At 31.6% G+C, this 15,563-nt stretch overlaps 1 protein-coding gene and 2 non-coding genes across 9 annotated transcripts in view; all 3 read left to right on the top strand.

Moving 5' to 3' along the window:
* LOC128875840 (uncharacterized) overlaps positions 1–15,563 on the top strand; it is a 124,808-nt gene that overhangs the window by 52,948 nt on the left and 56,297 nt on the right. For all 7 annotated transcript variants that reach the window (XM_054121762.1, XM_054121761.1, XM_054121767.1 and 4 more), the window contains 2 exons: positions 5,693–5,901; positions 14,498–14,746. In XM_054121762.1, the coding sequence (XP_053977737.1) occupies positions 5,693–5,901; positions 14,498–14,746 (458 nt within the window). The remainder of the gene's footprint in view (positions 1–5,692; positions 5,902–14,497; positions 14,747–15,563) is intronic.
* On the top strand, positions 3,803–3,874 carry Trnap-ugg (transfer RNA proline (anticodon UGG)). Its single transcript has one exon. It is a non-coding gene; the product is annotated as a tRNA-Pro (tRNA).
* Positions 4,175–4,246, top strand: Trnap-ugg (transfer RNA proline (anticodon UGG)). Its single transcript has one exon. It is a non-coding gene; the product is annotated as a tRNA-Pro (tRNA).

Raw genomic sequence — 15,563 nt, 5'->3', positions numbered from 1 at the left:
TCTCTCTCTCTCTCTCTCTCTCTCTCTCTCTCTCTCTCTCTCTCTCTTCATACATCGACGTGGATTTAACGAGGTACCCTTTTCATTATGCGAAGCAAGAGGTCGGCTTGCTTAATGAAGAGCGGGTAGGTTGGCCGACGTTAATTGGGCGACGGAAGCTCAACGCGCAAAACCGACGCCCCTGCTCTTTTCAAGCCCTTCGACGCGAATGCCACATTGTTGATCGTCATGGCACCGGATTCGTCCGGGTACACTTTGTAAAACTCGGTGAAATTTTCCCGCGATACGCTCGTTCCTTGCCTTTGCTTTCCTTCCGTTTTCACGTCGGACTTCGGTTTCTCTTGTAAAACAAATTTTTTTACGCAAAAACGTTTCCGAGCTCGGCGTACAGCGCTGGACAAAAGTATTGGCACAGGCTAGAGTTCTCTGTAACGTCCTCTGGAAATTTTTGAAAGATACGTTTCTTTATTTAAATAGAGAAGAATAATGGTAAACACAAGAAAGTCTGTGTTTTTCAGCGAGATAAAAGGATTAGCACAGTCACGGGTTAATTATATAAATATAAATCATTACAATATTAAAATTAATATTTAGTATGTAATGTTTTCTTTTTTTATAATATCTTTTAAATGAGTAGCCTTTGAATGCTAATTTTTTGGTAATTTCTTAATTTTAATTCAACTTTGATTTATTGTTATTATTTTTATATTTATGTATATATTAGGTCTACCGGAAAGTTCTATCCGTTTATAGAATAAAACAAAATAATAAATTTGTCATTCCTTGAATAAACTTTATTGAAGCATATAATTTCCATCGTTATTTATGACTTCTTGCCAGCGTGATTGCAATTTGTATATGCCATTTTTAATGAATATGCGTATACTTGTCGAACCTTATTGTAATCGGAACGGATAGAACTTTCCGGTAGACTTAATAGATTAAATTCTTGTCAATTGAAATGAAAAGTAATTGAAAATGAAAGTCGACGAAGAAATTGAAAACAATGCTGATTCAAACGCTTTCGCTTATGAATATATTGTTCGCACTAATCCAACTCATTTTCTTTTAATCCACTTAAATTTTAAGACTCGTGTATCGTTATACGAGAAATAGCAATTGGAGCAAAATATTCTGCGGAATATCGTCATTACACCTTGATATTCTGAAGGATTTGCTTGCTAGACGTATCGAACTTCTATAATGTCGCGTCAGATTACTCAAACGCAATTTGCCAACATAATCTAGAAGTTGTAAATGTAAAGCTGCAGAGGGTTAGCTTTCGACACGATTAATCAACCATCGGAACTAGGGAGACCGATGGATCGTGCAGTTTGACGGTTGAGCGATCCGCAAAGGGTATCTGTTGTAATTAACATTCCTCTACGGAAACGCGCTATAGACGTCTCTGGTTTCACATCGAAATTAGGAGCTTGTATTAGGCCGACTCAATTATTCGGACCTATAAACACTACACTTCTGATCAATGAACATTTGTCAATTTCACACGATTTCTCGCTTCTCCCTTGTTGAGTCAAAAAATTAACAATATCTGCGAATTTTTTTACTCTAAAGCAGTAGAAACAAGAACTTTTGATTTATCATGTTTTTTTTACTGGTTTATCTACAATACATATGAATTTTTGCAATTGAAAGATATGGAAACTTTCTAATTTATAATCTATTACTTATAGGCATGTAAAAAAACAAAGGTGAAATCTGAAACACAAGATTCAAAAAGATTCTTATTCTATATGAATTATATTGTATATAGTACTAAGTGTTAGAATTATTAAGGAATATAAAAGATTTTTAAAAATACGGCGTTTATAAGAAAAATTCTTGGATTCAGACTAAAATTTGACAAAACTCGTTTTTATACTAACTCAATATTTCGCACTGTATAGATCACAATGTTTCAGTTTTATTATTACGTTTTGAATGTCATATCGTTAAATTATTGCGCGTTAAAAACCGAGAAATATTTCACATTTTTATCGCATAGGAATTTCCCCAATTTCTCGAGTAAACAAAATATCGTGTGCCTTTTAATATAATACAAAGATATTGGTAAATTAATTAGCTCCGGTGTCTTAACGTTATTGATCTGTGTATTTATGGTATATTTGGAAACGTCCATTACGTAAATTGCCAAGCAAAAGAATGCAAACAGATAAGAAGAAGTTAGTGCATTCTTTTATAATCATCTACTCGTTGATGTTGGAATATTGACGTGAATTCTACTAATCTTGCAAACGTAAGCACCATAAAAGTTGATTGTTGCTATCAGTATTTTCAATAGTTACCCATATATCGTTAAAAAGAAAATAATACGCAAGAATTATACGCAATTACTTTAATGATAAAGACTGGTTTTTGTTGGGCTAGTAATTAATTCAATGGATGAAAATTAAAATGCTGGTATGACCAGAGTCAATTTTCATTATTCAACGTATTGCCATTTATGCATTATTATCTGATTGATTGTCAAAGCAAATAAAATAATTCTGTTGAAAGGTAAATAAAATAATTCTTGTGGAATTGTTTTATTTACTTTAGACTTCACAGTCTAAGAAAACCAGACAGTTGAATTGCTCACAAATTTTCCAAATTCTTCACAAACTAATATCAAGGGAATTAATACAAATTTTGACTTTTCCTTTTAGACAATAATCATATTTATCTTAAAGAGACAACTTATTTATATGGCTTGATAAACGTCAGTTACAAATAAAACTGTACACAGCTCATTACAGTCTTCTTAATAATAGCTCATTGATAAACATTGTCTGATACCATTTGTAGCAGATACATGTGCATGTGTAACTGAACGCATATTTTCGTAATTCTTCAGATTAATTGAATATCGAGTGAAAGGAGAAATCAGCATTACTTTTAGCGAAATTATTTTCCAAGACATTTATTTTTAAATAATTGAATTTACTAGTTTGCTTAATATTTTAATACTACCAGAAAATTACGAATCGTGTTAAATATAACGATAACAATGACCAATTAAGAATTTATACTTGGCAATCTGCGAGATGAACACTGATGTCTTAAATAGATGATAACCGCAAGATGCATTAGTGTTGATACAACATCTGGTTTGATGTAGCCAGCTGCGATGTTAGCAAAATATCGTAATACATTTCTAGGACACGATTCATACCCGGAAGTTTCGATCAGAATCAAATGTAAATACAGTATCCATGTGTAGGAATGTATGTATTTATATTTCTTCATTGCAATGCAGTAATTAAGAGTAACGGTTATTCTTATGAAACGACACTATCGATTTAAACAGGTGTTATTATATGAAAACCTGTATAAGAATAAAAATATTTTGAAATTATCCTAAGAAAGGAGCAGAGACGTTTATATAATAAATCGTCACAGTTTTTCTTCGTTGTTCATAAAATAAATTAATTTTAAAATATTCTTGGTAAATGGAGTAGAGAATTTTTGAATATGTCAAATATTATCGAAGAAGAAATTTAATTTCGTAGCATGAGGATCAATTAATTTTATATTATGACGTATTAAATTAATAAGCGCAATTAAAGTTTAATTACTACATATTAAATGGATTGCTTGATATATTGACAAACTGAACTAAAATTACTTATTAATTATAAAAAATCACATTTGAGTATTTGCAACATTAATAATATAATAAATATGAGTAATATTAGTTTAATATACGTATAAATATGTAAATAAAGAAAAAGTTTAACTTTATTCCAAGAGATGAAATGGAGTCTCTGTTGATGTATGTTTCTTTGCTCGCTTAATGCGAAGCGGCTCAGTGGTCTAGGGGTATGATTCTCGCTTTGGGTGCGAGAGGTCCCGGGTTCAAATCCCGGCTGAGCCCGATTTTTTTTTTTTATTTCTCACGATAGAATATTATATGAATATTTTCCTACAATAAACAAAGTATTCTTATAATTTGTATAACAAAATTTCAAACGTATAAATTTACATATTACGGTGATATTATTAATAAAAAAGAAGAAGAAAATACTTTTGTTTTTTGTGGGTATTCGTTTCGTATCTGTGTGTATATTAAATTGTTTTTGACAAATCAAACAAAATATAAAAGTAAATATTTGTAAATACATTGTTGTTTTTAACAAATGTTTGTAATTATGTATAAAGCAGAAGACTTTCAAGAGGCTCAGTGGTCTAGGGGCATGATTCTCGCTTTGGGTGCGAGAGGTCCCGGGTTCAAATCCCGGCTGAGCCCAATTTTTTTTTTTTATTTATAAACAAATGTTTGTTTTCAATTGCTTTATATATTCGTATTATATAATCGGTATAATAATTATATAATTGATGTAATTTTAAATATAACTGAATATATCGTGTCGAATATTACGTTACTTTTAGCAAATACTAAATTGTTATTTAACACTGGTACGTTTCAAATTTACGTATAATGTAATAGATAAAAGTATTTAAAATCATGTCAAGTATGCGTATTGTCAGAATTAGACAATTCTGGACAGAAAGTTGCTTCTAAGGTCTTAGAAAAATAAATTTCTAAGATAAAAAGGATAAATTTAATGCATGATGAGTGTTTTGTAAATTACCAAGGACAAACTACACAATTTAATATTAAAAATTTTTGATCTTCACGATATAAATAAATATTAAAATCATTTTGTGTCAGCTGTAAGAAGTTCGGAAAATATTCGTAAAATCGTTTAGAGTTACTTGCTCGCTTTAGCAAATGGTTGATAAATGATTTCTGGCGCTGCCTGTTACTGTCCACAATTCTCTAATGTCTAATGCAATAAATATAGCATTAGATGTAATAAACTCGCACCGCGAAGCCAACTGGTACATTCTAACAGATTCTCAAAGCGCAATTAAAGCTCTGCAAACACCAGTATTTAATTTTGGATCCAACAAATATCTTATCGAAATTAAAGTGAAATATGAAAATTTTGTAAAGAAATATAGTGATAAAAAATTCATTAAATTCATTTGGATTCCTGCTCGTATCGGTACTGTAGGGAATGAAAAGGTAGATTCACTGGCGAAGGAAGCCACAAGTCAAGAACCCACACCGGATATCAAAATTCCATTCAAAGGCTGTACAGCTAATTTTAAGTTTCAGGCAAAAATATCAATAAATGCATCGTGCACACAACAAGGATTAATTAAAGGTGTAAATTATTTTCGATACTATTATAAAAATATGTCTAAACCATGCTACATTGGTCACAAACTCTCTAGAGACTTCATATCATTCGTTAATAGGAGTCGCTCCAATCATTATAATTTAAACGCCTTTTTAGCCAGAGTTAAGTTTATCTCAAATGGCGAATGTGATTGCGGAGCAGAGTCTCAAAGATTTGAACCATACTGTTTGGCAGTGCCCGGAATACAATGATCAACGTGAAGTTTTGTTCCATATGCTCCTCAGTAACGAATATCGTCCTCCGTATTGTATCAGCACATTTTTGAGCGAACCGGATATTAAAGGGTTAAAAATTATTTATAGTTTTCTCAAAGACTGTAATATAAGAATTTCAGGTAACTAAATTGTATTTACCACAACTATTGTATGCTGTATAAGCCAGTTATGGTTTGAAGCAATAAAAGAAATAATAAATGATTTCTGAACAATGTATCTCATTGATCCGGGACAATAAACTAAATATGTGTCACTGTTGTATGTTTCCAGGCCCAACAACACCATGGCGGCTGAAGAGGGTAGCACGTTGAGTGGCGGACTCGGTGCGAAATTAAAATGTCCGACCCCTATATCGCGCTTGAGGGTAGAGAAAATCGAGGGTGGATTGATGGTAGCGGGGGTTGTAATAGCTGCGAACTGCCAGATTGCTCTTCCGGCATTTGGATTCCTCTTTATGCTCGTCGGCGCTGTGCTCACTGGTTTGTATCTTCCTCCTTACTGTTTCTACCTACGTATATTCTATATCGACACCATTGTGCTACGTCGCAATTGTCTGCTAATGTTAGACTGAAATAAGGAACAAAGGGTCTTTGGCGGTTGTTAATGCTATTGTGAAAACGTTCTCGTATCGGATAAGTATCAATATAGGTACAACAATGACGCGTATCGTTCACTTACATCTCGAATCGATAAGTATTGCTTCACTTAACCCTTTTAGTATCGAACAACGCAATATATATTGTCTTTGACGTTTAAAAATGATGTTTTGAATTGTTGTATGCTTTCAGGAATTTAGAACTTGCTTACAAAGGGTCAAGTATCTCTTTCAATTGCAAATATAAATATATTAACGTTTCTACAATAAGTTCTGATTAAAAATAGACGAATCAAAGTATAATAACTAGACTGCGAATATTTATGCATTTACGACAAGTGTAAATATACGAAAATATACAAAGATGTGTGAAAATGCGTAAATATATAAAATTTTTTAAATAAAATACATGTTACAGTACTCAGGGGACGCAATATACTTAATAATTATTATTAATAATAATTTAAGTTCCTGTTTTTCATCTGTGTATATAAAAATATGAATTTACATAAATATCCGCAGGCTAATGATAACATTGCCTTTCAGATGTTTCATAAATAAAATCCACGTGCATCGAATCTTATTGCTATCTTTCATTGGTGCCGAGAAACGATTCCAACAGAAACATTGATGTTACATAAGTTCGCAATATTTTAGAAACCATACAAGATATTGAAAACAGGTCATAAACAAAATAGTCCAGTTTGTCTAATGAAATTTTTTAAATGAATGGAACGGTACATGTAGTTTTTTGAAAGAAATTTGTTTAATCTTACATCACAGTGTTTTGGAGCATTAGAAAGTATAACATTAACAATAATTGCTATATAAGGTCACTTCGTAATTATCACTTCAAATTGAATTGAATTATTAAACAACTAAGCATGTTAAACGGTTAGCATTTGCAAACGCAATCGAAGTAATACGTATATTTGACAAGCTTGTAGAAACTGTATACCTTTTGAGTGGAATTCATTGGAAAATTGCTACGAACTGGTTGAAATGTCGTTCGAAACTTTCCATTTTGGAGAAAGTGTACCGGTTGTAAGAAATTATGGACTTACATGGCACGAGCTATTCGACGAGTACATCAATATATGTATAAACATTTCCACGCTTTTAATTGAAGAGATAACGTGCTTAAACATGCACACAAATACCTGTGGAAGTCAATATCTACTAGATATTTAAATAATCGATAGAATTTATATGAAATTGATATTAATAATATGTATACACTTCTGTTATCAAATTTGAGTTTATTCTTTTCTCAAAAATTCGCCAAAATTACAAGCAGAATAATTTCAAAATGTTGATGAATATTTCACACTTTTTAGTGTTACGTGAATTACATTTAGTAGGATTCTTTTTTGTTTTAGCGATACAAGTGGGTTAACACAACCAGTTTTTGAAATTTCATCTTGATATCTAGTCTTGAGAAATTATCCGAATAATTACAATAATAACAGATATTGAATAACTTTTAATTACAAAATTTAAGGAATTAGTGAAATCTAAATTATCTCTATTGTACAATTTGATTGGATGAAAGTGAACGTGAATTTAGTATAATAGAATGTAATAGAATATACATAAATGTTAAAATATTATAAAGGAGAATAATCTAACTCTGTTATATAATTTTAATTTTAAATGATAAAAAATGATCTTGATAAAAATCGTCTTGAATTAATACTAGATCTGGAAGGACTGTATTTTAATTCAAAATCAACAAATATTTAGACATTTTATATTGTAAAACCTGTCTATCGTTATTAAGTAGCATCCAGAAAAGAATAAAGTAATATATTCTTAAATACATTGATAAATCGTAGATAAATTTACAATTTATAATGTGTAGAAATTCAATTTGTAAAATCCAAATACATAAAATCAATACATTTGGTTATGTACAATACATACATACGTTTCGTATTTATCGAATAGAACATAAGAATTTTTCACTTAACCTAATAGAAGAAGACAGTGTTCTAAGCAACCGTAATGTTATTACATCACGAAATAGCCATAGGAAAGTATTACTCAACCTTTTATGCATACATCAGCTTAACCCTCGTCGTTACGTAAAGCACCGATCATTTATGGTAGACATTTCATCCAAAGTTGAATACATATCGGTTTTCTAAGAAGTAAATACTTTAATACTATAATTATTAAATAAATTAAATGAATAATATGTGTCTCCTTACGAGGAATGGACCTAATCTATTTTCAAGCTTGACAATTAGATATGTCATAAAACTTAAAACACTCCAGGTCTATTCAACAACATTTTTTATCGTATTCTCTGAGTATGCTTAAATGGAAAATATTGTTTACGCCAGGTAACTTCAAGTTGTACATATTACTACGGTTAACAGCAAACGACTGACGAATAAACTTAGTCCATTTTGAAAATAAACGGCTCAGATAATCGAAAGATGGTAATTTAGCGCAAAGAATAAATAATTGCAATGAAACACAACCAAATATAGAAAGTAAACAATGGCGGTGACAGGAACACAAGGACAAGGAACACGATGTAGTTTGACAATATTGGAAGCGACTCTCTATTCACAGCTTAACATTCTGCGCTGATCTGATGGAAGCCTCTGACGTGTTCGTGGAATTCGATTAGTTCGACCAGAATAAGAAGCCTTGTTCTAAGCTGAGCTGGCAGTAAATACTTGAATGACAAACTTACACGAAGAGAGATCGATTCCCGGGAAATCGCTGCGTCGATTCACGTTTACTATGGATAATTGACATGGTTGTTCGACGGTTGAATGCATATCGTACATAGCAGTCGAAGGTTGATTAACACATTCGTGACCGCTGACGCGAATTCACGTCATTTTCAATTCTATTCCTGGTTGCGGTTTACGCTAATTCGCGTCTTTGCATATTCTGCAACTTTAACATGCGTATACGTATAATTATGCAGTTTACGAAGAAGCTCCCGTCACAAATCGAAACGTAGAACGATTGATTAATTTTACTCTGGTTCGTTCTACGCAGCAAAAGTTTGTTCCATCGTCATCTTTTATTATTCTTTGTTTCTCGTTACTTTTATCGACTTGTAACTAGCTGAACCAAATAAACCCATTCACTGTTTATAGGCTTTTGAGTCACGAATTATTGGAAAGGATGATCGTAAATTTTCTTTTTAAAACAACAAATTTTATATCATTTTATATTATCAAAGACCTAAGGTAAAACGCTTTAATTTGTCCGGCAGTGAATGGGTTAAAGTTTCGTGCTAGTTTTTTCTTCAGTGCACTGTAACAATTGAATTAGTAAATAGATATGATTGATATTTTGAAAGGTAACAATGAGGACATATAAATAGGAATTGAATATTACTTCAGTTATAGAAAAAATGCGTTTAATCATTTTTTCTGTATTTCTTTTAAACAAAGGCGATTTTTCAATGTTGATTCCCTGTCTACAAAATTGAAAAAAGAATAAAAATATAGTCCCATTTATCCTCACTATGAAGAGACTTTCAAAAAGATAGAGAGATTTAAATTGTTCGAATGAACATTAATTCAAACGTATTTGTGATTTATGTTCACTTAAATTAATTAAATCTTGGTACTCAAGAAAAAACGTTTTAACACTTTCGCTGTGGACGAAAATAAGTACCCGTTCGCTGAGAGCTGCAATTATGATTTTTGTTTTAATGAAAAATTTCTTACAAATGCTCTAATATGATTATTTTGAAAAACATGTGTTTGTGGTAACTTATTTTATATACAGTATGATTGTCGAACAAAAAAAAATGAAAACTGAAAAATAATAAAAACAACCATATATTTTCAGTTGAACGCACATGTGCGTCTTCCGCAGCGAAAGTGTTAAATTTGCCTGGCAGTGAATCGGTTAACGTATACGCATACTAGTCGTCATCCATGCTTACGCATACAAAAATAAGGGGAAACAATGAGTAATGGACAGACAGGTTAAACAAGGCATACACGAATACTCCAACAATTTTATTTTATAATTTCGATTCACTTGTTCGTGTAGAGTGATTATATTACCGCCTTCATAACATGAATATTGATTTTTTTAGTTTATTACCATCTATACCTTTATGGGTTTTTACATTTGTCCTCGTCCCTTACATTATATTCCCTTCATAATTTGAATATTACATGAATATTAAAATTAACACTAAACCTGCCACGACTGGTTACACAACCGTTTTCAAACTTTCGTATACATTTTTTTTTTCGCAATATATGAATTATACATAATTGTTTCATGCATTATTTAATTTAGTTGCACGTAACATATTTTTCCATTTAATTTAAAAAACCGTCTTCAAGACTGGTCATTTGTCCCATCAATGAACGTTTGTAGGTTTAGTGTTAAAATGATTGAACTCGGTAATTGTGTATACAGTAGGTGTAAAAAGTATTCGTACACCGATCAATTTCCAAAAAAACTATGTAAAATTCTAATTTATTAACTTATTTTTTATAAACAATGACATTCTACATATTCTCGGAAATGTCTAAAATAGATAGATTACAAAAAAAATAGCTATTTATGTAAGTTGCGTAATTAACAAGAAAATCGATAGAAATGTTGAAGCAATAAGTATTCAGACAATTTTTTAATTTTTAAAACTTCATTAAAAAAAACGAAATTTACATTAATTTATAAGAATATAATACTTCCTTCGTGGGATTTCCTTTTGATTTTATAATTATTGCAACTCTTCTAAGCGTTAAATTAACTAAATTATTAGTTATTCGAAGTGGGATCTTCTTCCATTCCTCTATTAGAACCTTTTTTTAAAAGTACTTTACTGGGAATTTGATGTTTCATAATTGGTATGGAGCACTAAACTAATGTGTTTATGTTTTAAACTCTACTGTAAATGGTTCGTCATAAGAATCGTACAAATACTTATTGCTTCTATACTTTTATCCACTTTTCGCACTTTTATTGTTAATTTCACAAATTATATTAACTAGTAAATCTTGTTTGGACTATATATATATATATCTTCGAGATTTCCGAGAATATGTCAAATATCATAGATTATAAAAAAAGAAGTTAAGAAATTGCAATTTCACACAAAAGTTTTTTGGGAAATTGATCGGCGTACGAATACATTCTACACCCACTGTACATAGATAACGAATACTTTCTAGAATTTATTCCTCATTCTCTATTGTTTATCGAAACTAAAACTTGCTCAAGTTTCCTCGTCGCATTTCGCCGTTTGAGAACCACTATTTTTCCATTCGAGCGCGTCGATGGTTATGAATATTCGATGAATAACTCTTATCATTTATTCATTATTCTTTATTCTTTGTGGGGAATAAAAGACGTCTAGCTCCGTTCGTTACGTTTGACCATCTGCGAACCACTACCTTTCGAGGTGATCGAACTCCGCGATGGCTACGTAGCGTTTATGTCACGAATCCGAATCCAAAGAAGAAGAGGATCGGAAGAAAGGTGAAGAAGAAAAAGCGATGGAAGAAAGACTCGGTTGCTCACCAACAGGCAACAGCTGGTCGTTTACTTGTTGGCTACGGTTTCTCGGATACGGCTCCGAACCGTTGTTACCAACCGATTTATCAAAACCGGTCAACCCAACCTTCGTCGCCATTCTTTTTCTTGCCTCCAGCTCTCTCGATGAGACCGGTCCTGTAGCCCATTTCCCTTTCGTTCCCTGTCATTTGCTCGTTCTTTGCTGGCGAACGAGTTGCTTCGTGGTAAATCGTTCAGCGAACAATTTCCAATTTTTCAACGTGCTGCGAACATAATCACATCGGCGTTTCTTTCCAGTATATTATTCTACGCGAACGCGACAATCACTTTTCTTGAAGTTTCACGGTGAAAATTGTTCTATTTGTATGTGTCTTTACAGTATTCAGGTTTCGAACGTCAGAAAGTATAAAGTAATAGCGTTTAAAAAAGATAGAAATATAGAAAACTGAATGTTGTAATTGTCATAGTAATTAGTAGACTATGAAATTAAGTTATAACGTATTCCGTTAAAACAAAAGATGGAATATATATGTAGCTATTCAGGAAGAGAAAACAGTATTTTATTTTAAGGGAGTACGAATACATTTTTTGGTATTGCAATGGGAAATATGCGTACTAATTTATAATATATTTCATGCATACAAACTTATTTAACCTACGTATTTACGTATCTTAATACGTGATACGTACATTCTAAATTTTTGAATTACCTGGAAAGGAATTTTTATTTATGGAACTTTGATCAAAAATAATAAATAAGTTCATATATAAAACATTTAAAATAGTATTAGAAAAATATTTTTAGTAGAAAAAGCTTTACATTTACTGGGCTGTTATATGTTTAAGGAAATAATTAAGATAAAAATTAGAAATTCTTAGGATTTGTTTCTATTATTCTAAGTAATAGCTCTGTCAAATTTACCGGAGTTACAAAAAACGAAGTGACCGTTTAAGAAAATTTTATTTTTATATATTTTCCCTTTAAAACTTTCGAAGATTTGGCGCACCTGTTAATGGTAAAATTAAGAGCTCAAATTTTGCAGGAATTTTTTTTATATCTATGTTATGTTATGTATTATAAAGTTGTTTTATAATATTTGATACAATTTTATTCTATGTTAATACTGAAATCTTTTCAAGGAAATACACCTATCAATTCTTCGATTAAACAAATTTTTATGACAGTGTTGTCGTAGACAAATGAAAAATCAGTCTTCTTGAACTGGAGTTTCCACCTTTGGAATCACTTCTTATCAGTTTGATCACCAATGGGAATATATCAATAGGATTAACCGTATAATATGTTCTGCTAGATCAATTAATCATGAATAGTTGCCTGTTCGAATAGTTTATACTCAATAAAATTGAAATACTATACACTACATAATTTTAAAAGCAATACTCAATTAAATAATATGGACATACACTACCGGTCATTAATTTCAATACACCACTAGTTGTGATGTTTTCGAGAAGCAATGCAAGTAAACAGCTATTTTGTGATAAATTCATACTTATTGAAGTGGAGTAATCATACTTGAATTCATTAAGGGATTTCAAATAATTCGATAGATGGTTTACTTTGCTTTCATTAAACTACCCATCGTTAGCAACACACATAGCAGCGAAAGTTCGAGCTATTCTAGCTACCAATCTTTCCAAAGTTTCAGCTCTGACTGCCTTCCATTATTTCTTGCAGTCATTCCACAGACGATTTTTATTTATAATTTGTTCTTCTCGAACGTCTCTGTCAAAATGGTTCCAAAAGAGATGTTGTGATCATATACCGTTCTATTGCGGACCTCGTTATCTGGAATGTTATAGAATATCGAGTATTTTACAACTATATGAGCCGTTCACTGCATAAATCGATTAATTCCACCGGTCACGTAAAAATTGTAACACTACTGACGATTATTTTTTGGCTATTCTTTCTTATTAATTTTATATACCGTCAAATGAAAGCTACATCTGTATTTATGCCTTTTTACAATATTCATTTGAATTTATATTATAAAGGGAATTTTATTAGGTTGTCCCAAAAGTTTCTTTCGCTTTATTAATAAGTAATATATGCAGGATAGTTTATGTTTTATGTTACATTACTGAATTGTACACGATTCATTTTGCTCCATTATTGTTACAACATGAATATCTATGAAATTAGATTGTCTATTTATATAAACACGACCACATAAAATAATTGAGTGCAACTCGCGAAAGAAACTTTCGGGACAATCTAATAAAAAACGATGCATATTATTTCATCGCATTTCTAAACTTTGTTTTATGAAGTTAATCGATTTGTGCAATGAACGGCTTATAGATAGATATAGTTTTTATTCCAGCTTTTAAGCCACGAAATGGACTTGGAATACAATCTACTAAACCATTTACACCCTCACTCATACCACCATACTCGATATCTTATATACTAAACTTAAATTAATAATCCTTAATCTACATACATCGAATCTTTCAACTACCCTTAACATTAACTTTGGTCTCTTTCTATTTCAATGAACGGCTTATATGTTAACCCTTTGCACTCGAGGCCTTTTTTTCTGGTATCCACCAGCAACTCGAGATGTTTCTTAGCATTCTATTGGCATGAATTCTAAGCTATCTAGATTTGAGAATAAGGTCACCTTTACCTCACCGACAATCATTTTATTAACACTTCGGCTCCAAAGAAATTAAACCTAAAGAAACAATAGGTATTGTAAATTTGCTGCGAGAAACCTAATGGTGACTGAAAGTCACCTCTCGAGTGCAAAGGGTTAATATGACTTGATCAAGTGCAGACATCCCTTACAATAGTAGTTCAACTTATTTATGTATACAATGGCAAGCATCAATTACATTCATCTTTCTTTGGAAAAGTTACTGGTGTTGTGGTGTATTGAAATTAATGGCGGATAGTGTAATAGAAAGGCCGTTTAATTTTTATACGGGTTGTTTGTTTGTTCCAGCTGCCTCCTATCGTGGACCTGGCGAAGACGAAGACAAGGATTCGTACGCAGCCAGGATTGCGTTCACGGGGAACTCGCGTATCCTCGGGCCGATATGCATCGTGGTGGGTGCTCTTATGCTCGCCCTCGGCGTATTATTGTGTATGCTGACCAGAAGGGCGAGAAGAAGAGAGCGCAGGGTCGGTTTCCATTGCCCTCTTCATGGGGATTTTTATCCCTTGAGTCCTGTCCAGGGTGTCAAGATGCTCGGTAAGTTGTGTGTGTGTGTGTGTTTTTTATTTATCTAAACCTTATACAACGTAAAAACGCGTTCCTTTCATCTTTTAACAATTGACCACAATTATTTTTAATTTTGAACGTGGAAGGTGTAGTTGTCATAAAATGCGGACCACGTTTATGTTAATATCTTGAATAAAACTCAATTTTATTTTGTTTAAGAGAATGCTCAGTTTCTTTAGATACAATTTAATAGTGCAATCAATTCTACAAAGACAAGTATTATAGTAAATGTACCTGCACATTTTCAAACTAATAGTTAGCAAGATTTTTAATTACTAACATATAGGAATTGTATTCTTTAAACTGTTGTGTCATATATATGTACATTTTATAGGTTCGAATATTGAAACATGTCGGGTAGTATTTGTTTCCATTATTTTACATTGGTACCCTTCAGTATTAATAGTAGTAATATCTTTATTTCATTATTATCTCGATATATGTAGAAAGGGTTAGCGCCTCTTGTTCATACGATACACTTAATTACATTAACCTTATTCTACATGGAAATTGGTATTTAAATTCTCCTCGCTTATTAATAGACTGCGGATCTTTATGCATTTATAGGAAATTTGAATGTGCAAGAAACTTAAAAATGCAAACAATGTGCAAGAATATAAAAAAGATTGAAAGTAAAGTTTATGTTATAATATTTGTAGAATAAAATAATTTTCTATTTAGGTTCAAGTTTTGTAGGCTCGCTCGCGAAGATTTTATTTTGCATAAAGATCCGCAGTCTACTTATTAATTACTTAATAGTTGGTATTCTTATTCCTATTACACAGTC

Source organism: Hylaeus volcanicus, chromosome 4 (assembly GCF_026283585.1).
Source record: "Hylaeus volcanicus isolate JK05 chromosome 4, UHH_iyHylVolc1.0_haploid, whole genome shotgun sequence".
In the NCBI taxonomy this organism is placed as follows: Eukaryota; Metazoa; Arthropoda; class Insecta; order Hymenoptera; family Colletidae; genus Hylaeus; species Hylaeus volcanicus.
The sequence above is the reverse complement of the archived record's forward strand: the minus strand, read 5'-3'. Positions and strand labels throughout refer to the sequence as shown.